General features: G+C 51.5%; 4 protein-coding genes across 4 annotated transcripts; 2 read left to right on the forward strand and 2 right to left on the reverse strand.

Annotated features, from left to right (window-relative positions):
• Positions 1-1,809: 1,809 nt before the first annotated feature.
• Positions 1,810-3,596, forward strand: ALTATR162_LOCUS7629 (uncharacterized protein; the record flags this gene model as incomplete). Its single annotated transcript, XM_043315257.1, has 3 exons — positions 1,810-2,022; positions 2,071-2,428; positions 2,476-3,596. 3 exons carry the CDS (start codon positions 1,810-1,812, stop codon positions 3,594-3,596), a joined length of 1,692 nt encoding a protein of 563 aa, XP_043171192.1.
• Positions 3,597-5,184: 1,588 nt separating this feature from the next.
• ALTATR162_LOCUS7630 (uncharacterized protein) lies at positions 5,185-8,938 on the forward strand (the record flags this gene model as incomplete). The annotated part of the gene is made up of 2 exons (XM_043315258.1): positions 5,185-8,659; positions 8,712-8,938. 2 exons carry the CDS (start codon positions 5,185-5,187, stop codon positions 8,936-8,938), a joined length of 3,702 nt encoding a protein of 1,233 aa, XP_043171193.1.
• A 907-nt stretch (positions 8,939-9,845) lies between these two features.
• On the reverse strand, positions 9,846-11,403 carry ALTATR162_LOCUS7631 (uncharacterized protein; the record flags this gene model as incomplete). The annotated part of the gene is made up of 7 exons (XM_043315259.1): positions 9,846-10,020; positions 10,068-10,446; positions 10,498-10,619; positions 10,675-10,756; positions 11,009-11,018; positions 11,074-11,196; positions 11,245-11,403. 7 exons carry the CDS (start codon positions 11,401-11,403, stop codon positions 9,846-9,848), a joined length of 1,050 nt encoding a protein of 349 aa, XP_043171194.1.
• A 1,710-nt stretch (positions 11,404-13,113) lies between these two features.
• Positions 13,114-14,802, reverse strand: ALTATR162_LOCUS7632 (uncharacterized protein; the record flags this gene model as incomplete). The annotated part of the gene is made up of 1 exon (XM_043315260.1): positions 13,114-14,802. The coding sequence occupies one exon, from the start codon at positions 14,800-14,802 to the stop codon at positions 13,114-13,116; it is 1,689 nt and encodes a 562-aa protein (XP_043171195.1).
• Positions 14,803-15,110: the final 308 nt, after the last annotated feature.

Raw genomic sequence — 15,110 nt, forward strand, 5'->3', positions numbered from 1 at the left:
TTCTCAAACGAGGGCGCCTGGGGAGGCGGGGATCTTGTCGGAGTACGTAGTGGCGGTTCCGGTCTGCATTCGAGAATTTGATGTATTGGTTGCAGTCGCGGGGATTGAACGGCCCTCGTCTCAAGTGGCCAGGACTCTGACCCTGTTCGTGAACTGCAGGGGCTGGGAGAAGGTTCCGGGATCAGTGGAGAGTAACTGCGAACCGTAGAGACTGGATATATCGGGGAGGGTTGACTAGGTGGGTTTAGGTTCCATTCAGTGGGCGCTCTCCAGGACGTGACATGAACAGCGCTATCCGTTGGTTTCGGTTTCGGTGGCACAAATAACGGCGGTGATGTCTGATCAATTGGAGACAATGGTGAGATGTCGCTCCGTGTGCTTGGATTTGGCGGTACTGTTCGAATAAAAGATTTGAATGACCCCACGGTTCTCTCCATGCTTTTGGACAGTGATAACTCCAAGACGTGTAACCTAGTACCATAGATACTCTCGCTCTTCCTCGGTCGTCATGAGCAAATACAAAACATTAGAACACAGTACTTACTCTAAAAGCCTTCTAGAAGACTTCCAAACAAAGACGAGTGTATCGAGCATCACATGTGTTGACTGACAAAAGCGGATTCGCTTAGGGGTGCCCTATCGCAAAACAAAGGTCAATAGCAATTCCAATTTTATGACTGCGAGATGAACGCAGCCACGCTTTGGCCCAAACAAGACCTGTACGCAGTCACTCTACTGCCAGTTCGTCGTCAATATCCACATTGCTTCTCAAATCGTTGAGGCACTCAGGCATCTGGAGCGCGCTGCTCCTCAAGCCCACCTGAGCAGTACCCAAGTGGCTCCTTGTGAACATGCAGTCACCGCCGGGTGCTAGCCTACAAAAGTACAATGCCTTATTCAAACACCGATTCGAGGTCATAGGTGGCATGATGGCCAGTCTGACATGTACACCGTTGTTGGCTGAAGTTGATGGGACAAATGCAACGCGTCACTTCGCGCGTCCCAGCAATGCCAAGCCTGTGCACCGGATCCGTGATTAGCGCTCAACCATTCCCGTCTTCGGCCCTTTAACAATTGTGAGCTGCACTACACCTCACCTGCACCAACATCGATATGGTACACATTGCAGTATCTGCACCGTCGTATTGCCATGATTGATACGATGGAAATCTATCTTTCCAGGCAACAACATCGTCATGACGTGACCGGGAGGACTCGAAAGTCCGCCAGTCCAGCTTGGCTTAAAATCGGATGAATAACTCCCCGCCCCAGCACTGAGTGCGGTTCGTCAATAAGCTTCGCGTGCACGCTGCACGTTTTACGCCATAACGCCACATCGCATTATGAGCCAGATACAAAATATTTGGATTCTCTTATCATTGGTTCGGACGATGGTTTTACAGATTCTGGCCGTGTCTTCGGGTAAGACAGTAAGCCAAAGTCCAACTGCACTGACCAGCTTTTCGCGTATGACAAGGTAACGAAGCAAAGTGGTTAGTACGATAAGCTGCGGCTCGAGCAACATGTCCGGTCGACAGATTCTACACTGAATGTTGTCCCGAGATGTGTGAGTATAGGATTTCACCGCTCTAACTCTAAGCCGACCAAGTGGTTACTTCGTCCGTCATGTCTCGCAGTTCTTACATACATCAAGTATATCTAGACTTGCACTTGAGCCAAAAGCAACAATCAGCTAAACAACCACACCTTGAGCATTATTATAGCAAGCCATTCAGCTGTTTCAGCATCGTATCCATCTTGTATACTTAGACCAGCTATCTCCTCATCTTGTTCAGTAACCACCATACCATGGCCACCCCTTCGTCGCAGTCCCAGGGGGACGAACTCAAGCCCGAGATACCCCAATCAGAGCCCTTGAGCGATTCAACGTCTGAGAGGCTCAGTGTCCCAGAGCCTGAGAAGTTCAAGCCTGGATGGCGCTTCCTGGCTGCCTTTGGCAGTCTCTGTATCATCACACTCATGGCCGCATTGGATGCCACTTCCATATCAGTCGCGCTGCCAGTAAGTTTATCAGACCAAGTGCTCTTCGCTGTGCTAATTCTTTTGCAGATTATGGCTAAAGCACTGGGCGGATCTGCTATTGAAGCTTTCTGGAGCGGAACTTCTTTCCTGTTGACGTCGACCGTTTTTCAGCCTGTCCTTGGATCATTCTCGCACATCTTTGGACGCAAGACACTGATCTACGTCAGTCTAGGTTTCTTCCTAGCTGGCTCAATCATCCCTGCCGTAGCCAACAACTTTACCGTCATCCTAGTTGGTCGATCCATCCAAGGAGTCGGTGGTGGTGGTATTATCTGCTTGACTGAAATGGTCGTGGTCGATACCGTACCACTCCGTGAGCGAGGAAAGTGGTTCAGCTTCTTCGGAGCTATGTGGTCGGTCGGCACCGTGGCAGGGCCCCTTCTTGGTGAGCAGTACACGCCATATCTCAGTGATTGTACTAACGATACACAGGCGGTGGATTCTCCCAGAACGTGTCTTGGCGCTATATTTTTTGGATAAACCTACCATTCCTTGGCCTCGGTGCTGCCTTGATTACTGTCTTCCTCAAGCTCAATCAGAAGCATGGCTCCTTCCTTGCCAAGCTTCGAGAGGTTGACTGGATTGGCATGGTGCTGTTTCTTGCTTCAACGACCGGCTTCCTAATTCCTGTCACCTGGGGCGGAGTGCAGTATCCTTGGGACTCGTGGCGTACTCTTGTACCACTCATCGTCTGTGGCGTGGGTATGGTCGTCTTCGTTGTGTATATTGAGTTCTTTGCCGTCAACCCCCTCATCCGCACTTCGGTGTTCAAAAACATGTCGGCTGCCATTCTTTACGTTTCTACGGTCATTCACGGGATCATACTGTGGGCTATCCTTTACTACATGCCACTTTACTTCGAAGCCGTCAAGGGCTTCGGTCCGATACTTGCCGGAGTTGCAATGTTCCCTTGGACCTTCACTGTGGCTCCAGCTTCAGTCGCAACTGGTATCGCGATTGCAGTCACAGGACAATATCGATGGGCAAACCGCGCCGGATGGTTCCTTGCTACTCTCGGCATGGGCCTCCTTATCGTTCTCAAGCCGAACACGTCGACAGTCTCCTGGATCTTCCTCAATCTCGTTGGTGGTTTAGGGACGGGCATCTTGTTTCCTGCCATGGCTTTGGCCGTACAAGCTTCAGCCACCGCCAAAGACCAGGCGTATGCCGCGAACATGTTCTCCTTCTTCCGCGCGTTTGGACAAACGCTTGGTGTTGCTATCGGCGGCGTCATCTTCCAGAACCAGATGAAAAAGAAGATGCTTACATACCCTCTTCTTGCTGACCTGGCAGTCGAGTACTCTCGAGATGCAGCGGGCCTGGTCCAAATCATCAAGGAGATGCCTGTCGGCGAGATGAGGGAGCAGCTTAGGGAAAGCTACACGGATGCACTAAAATACATTTGGATCGTCATGTTGGTCTTCAGTGCAGTGGCCTTCCTTGGCAGTTGGTTCATCAAGGCTTACGACATGAATGGTGCCATGGACACTGAGAGAGGATTCTTGGACAAGGACAAGGTGGTGGATGTCGAGAAGGAGCAGCCTATGATGTAAGATGGCCAAGTGCCGATATAGATGAGTTTTTGTTTTTCTAAGCATCAGCGCGGCGTTCAGTCTGGTTGATTAGGCGGATACATGACGATAATATCTCTTAGTATAATAATGTATAGTTTGTCTTGCTGCAGACATTGCCCTTCGCTGCCTGGCGTTGAAACGCGCTCCATGATCTAGATCCGAGAAGGCCTCGGGTGTATTTTTGGTACAAGCGGGTCGGACTTTGCTCGACCGGGTCAAGCATAACGGTTGGGTCTCAGAAGCGGCCGGGATATGTTGTGAAACACGCCGTCGTGGCCGTTGACAGCGATACGGACAAGGGTATAAGAGGCGGCCGTGCGTTATGATCAAGAAAATACATCGCGATCGCACCATCAACCTATCTTATCAAACAAGTTTGAGATGAGTGGCAAGAGTAATGCCAGAGTATATCACAACGACAGTATGCTGCGACGAGGCGCAAATTGTCAAATGACACTACATTCACAATGTTCAAAGTGGAGTTCTGGGCGCCTCAGGCATTAATGCCAAACGCCTAGGAGTCTCGGGTGTAAGAAGAAAAGGTGCCGAAGAGCAATATTACTGAACAGTGCTGTTGTCGATGGATGGTGAAAGACATGTGTGACCATGGTCACACAAAGATCGTTGATGATTTGGGTACCGCACAAGAACATGGTACTACCCCAGCCACGATGACGGGAAGGTGCGTCGTCAAGTTGTTAGTTGCACCGCCCTGCAGCGGCTATATAGCGGGCGTTATAAGTTGCGCGTGCTGGGATAAAGGGGGCAAGTTGGACAACGACCGCGCAACGACCGACGCGTTCTTCTCTTTTGCTCCCAACAATCGTCGTCGAGGGGACTTCAGTGAGTGTTACCGCGAGTACCCTGCATGATTGAATTGTCCGTGTTTGTTCTGTCGAATCGATACTCCATCGTCGCAGTTCGCGCATGCACGCTACTGCAGGATCAATCTTAGAATCCACTAGCCCACTGTCCCCACCAATCAACGTCAGCACTTGGCAGCCTCTCATCAGCGCACAGCTTCCAGTTCCGGGCGCCCCTTCCCTTCAACGCGAGTGACGGCTCCTCTGACAACCTTCCCAAAAAGCAGTGCCACAGTGGGAAGCCGGCTCCCAGACACCTTCAATCACGCGCATCCCTCACCTCAGTCATTCGTTTCAGGAAAAAACCCAGCAAAGCGAGCAGCAAAGCAGCAAACTGCACCTAATACAATCTCCCGTACCATCACAGTCACATTCACCGTGCGCCAAGCAAAGCTCCTCACCCGTAAACGCCTGCATCGCAAGAGCGACCGACTCCCATCACCCTCGCACCTGCCGTGTATAATCGACTCCGGAGACAGTCGCGCGTCCTCGCCCAGGCTAATTGGCAGCAACACTGGGACCTACAGACGTCCAGCCAACCCGATCCAGCGATCGCGACGACCCTGAGCAAACCGCACCTGCCTCCCCGCCCACCGACACCCGTTTCCATGCCTACCCTGGCCACCTCCTCTTCGTAACAGTCGCCTCAGACACTGTCTTACTACCCATTATTCTTTACATCGACCTCGCTACTCACCGCTGCCATGAAGGAGTCATTCGCTGACCTTCTGCGCACGGCGGCCGGCAAGCTCACCCTTTCGCTGCTGGTGGCATCGCAAGCTACCGCATATAGCTTCAAGCCAGTCCCAAGCCCCAACCTCAACCTTGACGATCTAGGCCGGATAGCTTTTGCCGGAGACTTTGACTCGATATCACTATACCAATATGAAGGCCAAAGTCAGACATATCCCGGCCGCGATGGAGCACTTCTCACACGTTACCCCAATGGAGTATTTGCGACCATCAACGGCACAGACGGTGATATCAAAGCCATGTGCTCCCTCCAGATTAATGGCGCAGAGCGAATCGTGTTTGCAGGTAACTTCACCGGTGTCGACAACCTGATCACCCCCGGAGGCATTGCGATGCTCGACCCCGCCAACGGCAATATTGAGGCACTGGAAGGTCTCACAGGGTCCGTCAACGCACTATACTGTGATAGAGATGGCGGTCAGGTCTACGTAGGAGGAAGTCTGGAAGGCGCAAACTCATCCAATGCACTAATCTGGAAGAATAGCTGGGAAGACCTGTCATTCAATGGCTTCAACGGCCCTATCCACTCCATCATTCAGTCTAATAGCAACATAATATTCGGAGGAGAGTTCAACGGCCTAGGTGGAAATGCGTCCACCGTGGTCAGCGATAACAACACCCAAATTATCCCTATTGGCAGCGCAGACATTTCCGCCCAGACGAGCTCCGGCCTGATCGGCTTCTCAGACCCCAAGAGCATTGCATGCAAAGCCGATTTTTCCACGCAAGGCGCCGACTCGACGTGGTTGCTCGCCGACGGAACACCCGGATTCTGGAAGGCCGACTTTGGCTTTGGTTTCGAACCAACGAGCTTGAGGCTCTACAACACAGACTACCAGGGCCGTGGTAGCAAGACATTCCGCTTCACAGCACTTCCAGACGGTGGCATCCTAAACCTGACCTACACCGACCCCGAGAGCGGACGACCGGCCTTTTGCGACGCAAGATGCCCATTGCCTGAGGGCAACACCACTGCGCAAGACTTCACTTTTGTCAACGTCGTCGGTATGAATGCCTTCAGGATCGATATCTCGGACTGGTGGGGTCAGGGTGCTGGTCTAAACGGCATCCAGCTTTTCCAGGACGCCATGTACTCCTATGCAGTTGACGATTTCAACGAGCCTGAAAACTGCGGTCCCACTACGTCCAGGTCGGAAGCAACCTCGACTGGCTCATGGCAGATTTCTCCATCGCACGACAGTTCCTCCAGGTATCTCACCACAACCCTGCAGGGCTCACCCATCGACACCGATGCGGCAAGCGTTACCTTTCTGCCCGACATCAAACAGTCCGGCAACTACTCCGTTACCATCTACACGCCTGGATGCCAGGGCGATGGCACCTGTGGCACCCGCGGTCGAGTCAACGTTACAACACTAATGGGCGGTCAGAGTGATCCTCCTCATGAGCTGTGGCAGACAAACAACTTCGACAAGTACGACGAAGTCTACAACGGTTACATCGATGCCACCGATGGCACCCGCCCACAAGTCATCCTCCGGCCTGCAAGCAACCAAGGTCCTGGTCCCCTGACTATAGTCGCACAGAGGGTGCGTTTCACGCTCCTGAAGGCCACATCCGGTAACCTGAACGGCCTCTTCGAGTACAAGCCTGGTCAGACCGTGAATGCAGACGACTTGGCGGATTCGGTCATCAATGCTGCCGGTGCCAGCCTAGCTCCACGCGAGAAGGCTCTAATCACAACTGTCGCCGCTGGTGACCAGACCCTGTATGTTGGCGGATCGTTCAACAGCAGTGATGACCGCAACAACATCTTCGCAATCCGACAAGGAGCGCAGGAACCCACCGCCCTCCCCGGTAAGGGACTCAACAACCAGGTCATGACCATGTTCCACAACGCTAGTACGCTTTACGTCGGTGGCAACTTCACCAACACGATAGAGAATAACGTAGCAGGCCTGGGTGGAGTCGCTGCTTTCAGCAACAACCAGTGGCAACCCCTTGGGGCTGGTGTTGACGGTGTTGTCTTGTACTTGGTACCATTCTCGCTCAACATCACGGTTAATACTCCTGAGGAGGTCCTCGCTGTCAGTGGCTTCTTCAGCCGGGTCAACGCTTTCGACAACAACCCCAGCACCAATGTTAACGACTTTGCCGTCTGGGTGCCTTCTCGTGGCAACTGGCTGCACAACCTGGACTTCTACTCTCTCGCCATGTCTGGTAGACTAATGACTTTTGCTGATGTTCCCGGAAGTGAACGTTGGTTTGGCGGATCCGTATCATCTGGCGCTCTTCTCGCGAGTGGTACTGCCGAGCTAAAGAGTGGAAATAACTTGTCACTTCAGGCTTTCCCTATCAAGATCCAAGCGCAACAGCAACAGCAGGCTTCCACTCGCAAGCGAGCAATTGTTGAGGGACAGAACCTTAATACGACTGGAGTCCGAACTGGTACCTTTTACAAGGAGAACGGCATGAACAAGACTATTCTCGCTGGTCACTTCGCAACCACGGGCGCAGACAATCGTAACATCACAAACCTCATTATCATTGATGGCAAAGATTCCGACAAAGTAACGGGCTTTGACGACGAGCTGGATGCCAATTCTACCTTTGCGGCTGTCGCTGTCTTGGACAATGTCTTGTACGCCGGCGGTATGATCAGCGGCCAGCTTGACAACGACCGCGTTGCCGGTATTGTCGCCTACGACCTCAACAGCAACGCGTTCGCCAGCATCCAGCCACCGCCGCTGCAGGGTATCAACGTCACCGTAAACGCCATCGCCCCACGACCCAAATCTAAAGATATCTTTGTCGCAGGCCAATTCCAGTCCGCTGGAGCTTTGAGCTGTGCTGCCGTGTGCATCTGGAATACTGAGCGTAATCAATGGACTACCCCTGGTAATGGTCTTGCTGGCGACGTCTCAACTCTTACCTGGGTCGGCGACAATAGCCTACTCATCGCGGGTAACCTTACTTCAGGCACCAATCAGACTAAGATCCTCACCTACGACTCATCCAGCAGGCAATTCACTGTCGTTCCTGGTGCTAACGACCTTCCTGGTCCGGTCACTGCGCTCACTATCGCTAACAGTAACGGAGACCAATTCTGGGCCGCTGGCACAGGAAGCGATGGCATTGCTTACCTGCAGCGATTCGATGGTACCAAGTGGGTGCCTGCTGACGGGTCCATGTTCGGTGAAAAGACAGACATCCGTGGCATTCAGGTTCTCAGTTTGTCCGAAAACCATGGCAGCTCCGACATCATTGACCGCAACCAAGATCTCCTCCTTATGGGTCAGATCAATGTTACTACAAATGCGTTTGGCACAGCATCTGCTGTACTCTTCAACGGCACTACACTCACTCCTTTTCTTCTTGCTACCAAGGGCCAGGATGGTTCGACGGAGCCTGGGAGCCTATCCTCTGTGTTTGTGGAGAATCCCAATTCGTTCTTCAGACAGTCAAGTAAGTCACCCAAGCCATCTGTGTGCGTAGCTTGTGTACTAACGAATTCCAGACAAGCACCTCGCACTGTGGGCCATTGTGCTCATTGGTCTCGCCATCGCTCTAGTCCTCACCTTCCTTCTCGTGGTCATCGGCATAGTAATCGAATGGTTCCGCAAAAAGCGATTGGGTTATTCCCCGGCCCCAACATCATACCCAGACCGGCTAGGCAATGTAGGACGGCTACCGCCGGAGCAACTGTTCGGAACCCTGTCGGGACCCAAGGCCCCAGCAATCTAATTGCTTGTGGGCCTCCTGGCACATCGAGGACTACTGATGGAGAAGCACAACAAGGCCCGGACAATGGCCCTGTAGCCGCCATGACTGTTAGTAGAACTGTACAATCCGTTGCGACTCGCATTGAGAGGTCACGAATGCCGATGCCGGAGCACTTGAGGGAGGAGATTCTTCGGAATTACCTTGAAGATACTCCCCCCAACTGGCTACCCCGTATTGATTATGCAGGAGTTCCCGACCGCCGTTAGCGTTAACTCGAGTTGCGCATGCATCGCTTGCGTTTGATTGCACTAAATGGGCCGGATAGACGGACCCGCATGTACTGATTGCGATCACTGATGGATACTTGGATTTCTTTACTGTACATCGACCGTTACATGGTCTCGACATCTTTTCTCTTCCAGTGTGTTTGATACCACGAGGTTAGCGCTTTCTGCAGCCCACCATTATTTCATTGCCTTCTTTTCTTCATCCACTTTCCCTTGCATTGGTGTTTTACTCTGACTGTGTACATGTCACACTGAGAAGACCCATTTCTTTATGTGTTGGTGAGCGTGTGCGTGTGTTGGAGATATACGGTGCGGTAATGTGTACTTCTTCACTATGGTTGAATCGTAATCAGGGTGGTGGTAGTGGCGGAAGATTGTGGATGCAAGCGTGCTAGTTCGCGCTTGATGAGATTCGGGTTGATGCAGAGGGCGATGGTGGTGCTGGTGGTGAAGAAGCGAGTGTACTAAGCTGTACATACACTAGTGTTTACAATATATTCTTGAGGCACTCATCGTGTCTTACGCTCTTAGTGTAGTAACACAGAATACAACGAGCACCTTCACGCTTACGTTTCATGGGACACCGAATCTTCATGTCTTTCTTCTCCATATAACATTATATGGACATTAGCTCTACACTATCATATAGGTAGACCGTTTTTGCTTGGATGGAGCTCTTGCAAAGCCTTATGAGTCTTTGCAGCCGCAGCCTCTTTTGGCTGCTGCGACGGGATAGGCAGGCGTGTCGCCCAGATCTCCGGTGGCACTATCCTCGACTGCTCTTCGATTTCGCGCACAGTCTCAGGATCGTAGCAGCTTCACACTGTGAGTTAGCTGGTCATACAGCACGTGGGTCCGCTTACAGTCTGTCGACTTCGGCCACAATTTTCCTCATCTCTTCTTTCATCTGCTTTCGAGCGGTCACTAGGGCATGGAGATTAACCTCCACGGCAAGAGGGACACCATCGATGGCAAGGTAGTTCGTCGGATCGAAGAGTACACTCTGCACTCGCGCCAAGTTGTTCTTATACAACATGTACATGTCAACCAGATCCGACGTATATGCTTGCGCGACCTGGAATCGGGGCACCGTAATCTCGTTCTTCTCGGACCAAGCAACAAATGTCCTGGACTGGTAATATGGTGTCAAAACTGCCCAGATTCTCTGCGGACACGCTGCGACCCTGGCTGGGAATTCCGAGACGGCCCGCAAGAGAGAATCAAAGGTCCATTCCTGATCCTCTTCAAGCTTGACATTAGTTTAGAAGTCGCTGGAAACCGAGTTTCTCTTACCTGGCTTTATTTGACCGCCACCCGACCAGTTGACGGTAACGGTGGTCTCAGTCTGGCTCAATGCCGCGTTTGAAGAAGCACAGTGTGAGAGAGGCGTCGCACTGCTCATTTGGTCTTTGATTCTGGACGAGTTTAGTGACATCCGTCCAGGGAGAAGAATAAAATTAGGAGACTTACGCTTGTTCAACTTCTGTCTTGTCGGACATATCGAGCAGTTTGACCGAGACAATGCCGCTGAGTTCACCGCCCTCGATGAAACCTATACGACGTTAGCGCTCAAAACGTGTGAAATGGGCGCTGGTCGAACCGGAGATATAGGTGTCTCCGTAGATGTCGAAGAATTCTCGATTGTTAAGCCGTCTAGCATGATCTACTGGGGCACTTGCAGGTGCGTTAGTCTACTTTTGTTTGCAGCTCCAACCTTGCTCACAAGATAGCGTCCTCATGAAGGCCTATTGTCTCTGTAACTATATGAGCATCCACGTGAAATCAAAGCCGTGTCAAGACGCACGATTAATGACCTAGCAATGTCAGTGCTCACTCAAACATAGACGTGCGTTAGATAGTTCTACCGACCTTCACCGAAATCACAGCATTCATGTCACTAGAGGCGAATTTCGCTTCATCGAGTGGGACTGTAGTTCCAGACAGCGAGATAACTCCGTTCCTGATGGTAGACCCAGCACTGATATTCATGGTCTGGAGTACTTCCGAAATTTTTTCGACTAGGTGTGAGTCGTAACTGACCCTTTGAGACACGGAATTCGCCTCTCGTCGCTGGGAATTGAGGGCAGCCTTGTCGTACTCCATAGCGTCTTGAATGCATGGCGCCTGTAAGAAAGAATTGTATCCCTGACCAAGGCGCATCGAGTTGTCATACGGTGCGAGAATGATACCAGGCATCATCGCCGTTGTTCTCACTTAGCTGTGACGAGGCTGTATTGGTCGACTACAAATGCTTCTTGCGGGTTGAGATAATGGGGGTGGAATGGAGGTTTTATACGGAGGCACAAGTCGAAGCTGCTGTCATGAATTACCGTGCAATCCGCAACTAGAGAGTATTTGGTCTGTGCCAAGATGGACCTTGAGTCCATTGCGCGAAGCCTCTTCTAGACCCAGGGTTCGAATTTACGTCGTCCAGATGAGGCTGGCTGAGACGGCGCTAGTGACACCTGGTCTGGAGGCTAATGCAAGCCCGCGATAGGAAATCTTGTTCGTATATGCGCAGGCCATTACATCTCATCCTCGAGTTCATTGAGTGGTTCCTTGCGTCGGCGCATTCTTTGCCGGCGCCGGGCATTAAACCATTTTCCAACACGCGTTGAACTACTTAGTTGACACCTACTAGCGATGAGGTACGTCTGCCATTGTGGCGAACGCCTTCCTCCATACTGTTCTTGTTGTCCGTTTCCCAATGGTTATAACACTATTCTACAAGAGGCTGGGAACGGGGCCTGCAAGCAACTACTCCGCGGGATTTGCAGTTCTCAGCTTCGCAAAAGAGGACGATGAAGCTCAAACATAGGATAAATGATACGGTGGATTTGCCAGCGACAGATCTGATTTATTCCATATCTGCTTGACTACTACCGTTATCGCTCCTATAGTGGACGATGGCCAGGCGGATGATCCCAGCTCAGGCTCCACTGAGCACTAGAGGCCTTCGTCTATCGCTCGTACAAAGCATCCCGATCTTTCAATGCCACCTCCTTACCGGTTCCCAGTAGCTGAGGTACTTCCCGATTTACCTCGTCGATTTTTTCAGCAGTCAACAACTCCTTACTAGTCAATACAGTGATTCGCTGAAGTCCGCCGAATGTGGTAACAATGCTTATATCGTAGGCCCTGAAGTGCCTGATGCAACACGTCTCAACACTAATGTAACGTATCGGGTTGCGCTGGCTTGGCTGGAATAGGTCATGTCTTCGCCGTCGTTGCCCCTATGTCGAGTGGAACGCGCTGAAGAAGTCGTTGAGGCTAAAGAGCATGAGTGCGGACTCTGAGTGTGTCTGCCGGCACGTCTGTCCAAGTGCGAGGAGGTGTCTTTTGTGGATTTCTTCTCCATCCAGGGCCCTAAGGAAGATCTCTTTCGAGGCAACATATCTATCTAAATAAACGTGGTGGCCGCCTAGAGCGTATCGGTAGATGGTATTGCGGATTTCTCCAGGTAGGCAAAGAAGTGGTGAGGCCCTCTAGTTCCGTAAAGTTCTACTATGTTGAGCTCAGAACTTGGTGGAAAGCACAGAGTTGTCTTAACTTACCTAGCGTTCGCCTTCCTCCTAGAGAGATGTTCTTGTGCGCCAAGCGCCTTGCCATTTCGAAGTTTCATGTCCAGCATTGAGAGGGCGTTGAAGATCAATTACAGGAAATTAGTGTTGATGGAAAACGGAGTAGAGAGAGGTGTAGCCTTCGGACCTTTTTGTGCAGGATTGTGTGCGACAGTGCTGGAGAAATGTGGTCACATGGGCCTTACTTGTTTCGTAGGCAGGTGCTTGCTTCTTGCTACGTCACGTCGTGTAAGGTGAAAACGACTTCTAAGCTTTGGTCTCACCAAGGTAGTTGAATGAAAAAGTTATAGACAGGCCAGAATGTAGTTATGAATGCTAGGACGCATATTCACCATAACTTCGAATCGCCGGAGGAACTTAGACACTCTTCTTCCTCTTGACGCACACCTTGCCACATTTCTGAGACACGCCACAACCTTTCCATTCCAATCTTCTCTAGTAATGCTCCTCTTCCATTACGATACATCCCATCGTACTTTTCATCATCGACGTCAACCATGCCATCTTTGTCAAACACTACCATCTTACCATTCTCAACCCATCCCTCGCCGTGAATATATTTGATGAACCGGTCTTGCATGGCTCGTGCTATCTTTCGATCGTTATCGCTGAAGTGAGGATCAAAGTTTTGCAGGAGATATGCGACATCGAGCTCATGGGCTGCAAGGCCTTTATGAGGGCCATCTATTGGGTTAGGAACGTGGAAGTGGTATCGTGAAGCAGGCCTTGGTGGCGAGCAGGCTTTCCACCCTCGATACGCTGCCAACGCAGGCAGATAGAAGCGTAGTTCGGACCCAAGTATCAACATGCGGTCCTCTTTTTCTTTCTTGGAAAACTCGCCATCGAGATGATACGCCGAAAGGAGTTGGTGCGTCTCGGATGGTGACAGATGTGTTTGGCATGCCTTCTTAAGACCTCCATAACTATCGGGCTGGTCGATGAGTCGCCCCTTTATGACGAGGCCATCGTGTTGTGTGTCTCCTATCACGAACTCCTTGCACCATGATGGCTTATGTATAGCGCTTGACCCATCCAACATCGTCTCAATCGTGACCTCAGGTGTCACGAATTGACCGTCGACTGTCGCAGCGAAGTGCTGTGCCAAAGGCAGCTTCTGAACCAAGTCCTCCGCATCAGTGTCTAACAAGATCTTTTTTCTGCTTTCGGTGTCCTTCCCGTCTACCTTTAAATAGATAAACTGATCCTCGTACATCTTCTGTTGCCACCACCTGTTTCTCCATTTGCGCAATGATGCTTCGCCGCTCATAATGACAACCCGCTCGAAGAGTCCCTCTTCCCCAACATTAGCGCAGAGGAGAGTTGATAGAGATATCGCTCCTGCCGACTCTCCTGCAGTAGTGATGTTGTTCGGATCGCCTCCGAACCCAGCAATATGCTTTTTGACCCATCGAAAAGCCAATACCTGATCTTTGTAGCCCATGTTTCCACCCGCGCCAATCTCCTCGCTGGCCAGGAAACCGAATATGTTGAGTCGGTATTCGATCGAAACACCAATGAAGGGTTTGCCGATTTCTACACCTCGCTCGACAAAACGACGCAGATCGTACTGTGGCCAACTATTCGCCCCAATACTGAGACCACCACCATGGACCCATACAAATACCGGTAGCCCTCGCCCTCCGCTCTTTTCACTGCTCAGAGCACCCTTTGGTATTGTGACAATCACGTTCAAGCAATCAAACTCGCTCATCTTCTCTGTTTTCCCTTGACCATGGCCGCAAGGCAAGACAGCATCTCCGACCAAGGTCAGGTCCCATGCTTGAGCTCCACGCAGCTGTGGGCATGATGGACCGAACTTGGTAGCGTCAAAAACTCCATCTTTCCCAACTTCAAGCCTGTCGTCAGGAATCGATTCTTTGTATCGTGCTGGTATCGATGCGTATTTGAGGTTGCGAAACTGGACTGTCGATGCTGAAGGCGTACCGCGCAGGGTCCGTCTTAGCGTGGGATGATGTAGGTCATTCTTCTCTGCTGGCATCTTTCTTTCCACATGCATGCTGTCTTGCAAGATTGTTGATAAAGATCTTGGAAGGTACCCGGGTTACATATCGTTCTACATCCGCCGTCCCCGGCCACCCCACGTCGCTCCCCAGAGCGCTGACCTATGGATGTGGGGAGATGTGGGGCTAGACCTCGGCAACGGGACGGGAGCATATTGCCCATGCTATCCGGAGGTTGTCGAGCAGGACCTCTGTTCGTGTAGACTACACTGCGATGTTGGAATCCAAGAAGGGCAAGAAACGGCACGCAGTCATGGACGTGTTGCAGTCCAACGCGCTAGCGACGCGTGGATCGGGCATCTTC

This window comes from Alternaria atra (assembly GCF_907166805.1).
Source record: "Alternaria atra isolate CS162 genome assembly, contig: 28, whole genome shotgun sequence".
Lineage (NCBI taxonomy): Eukaryota > Fungi > Ascomycota > Dothideomycetes > Pleosporales > Pleosporaceae > Alternaria > Alternaria atra.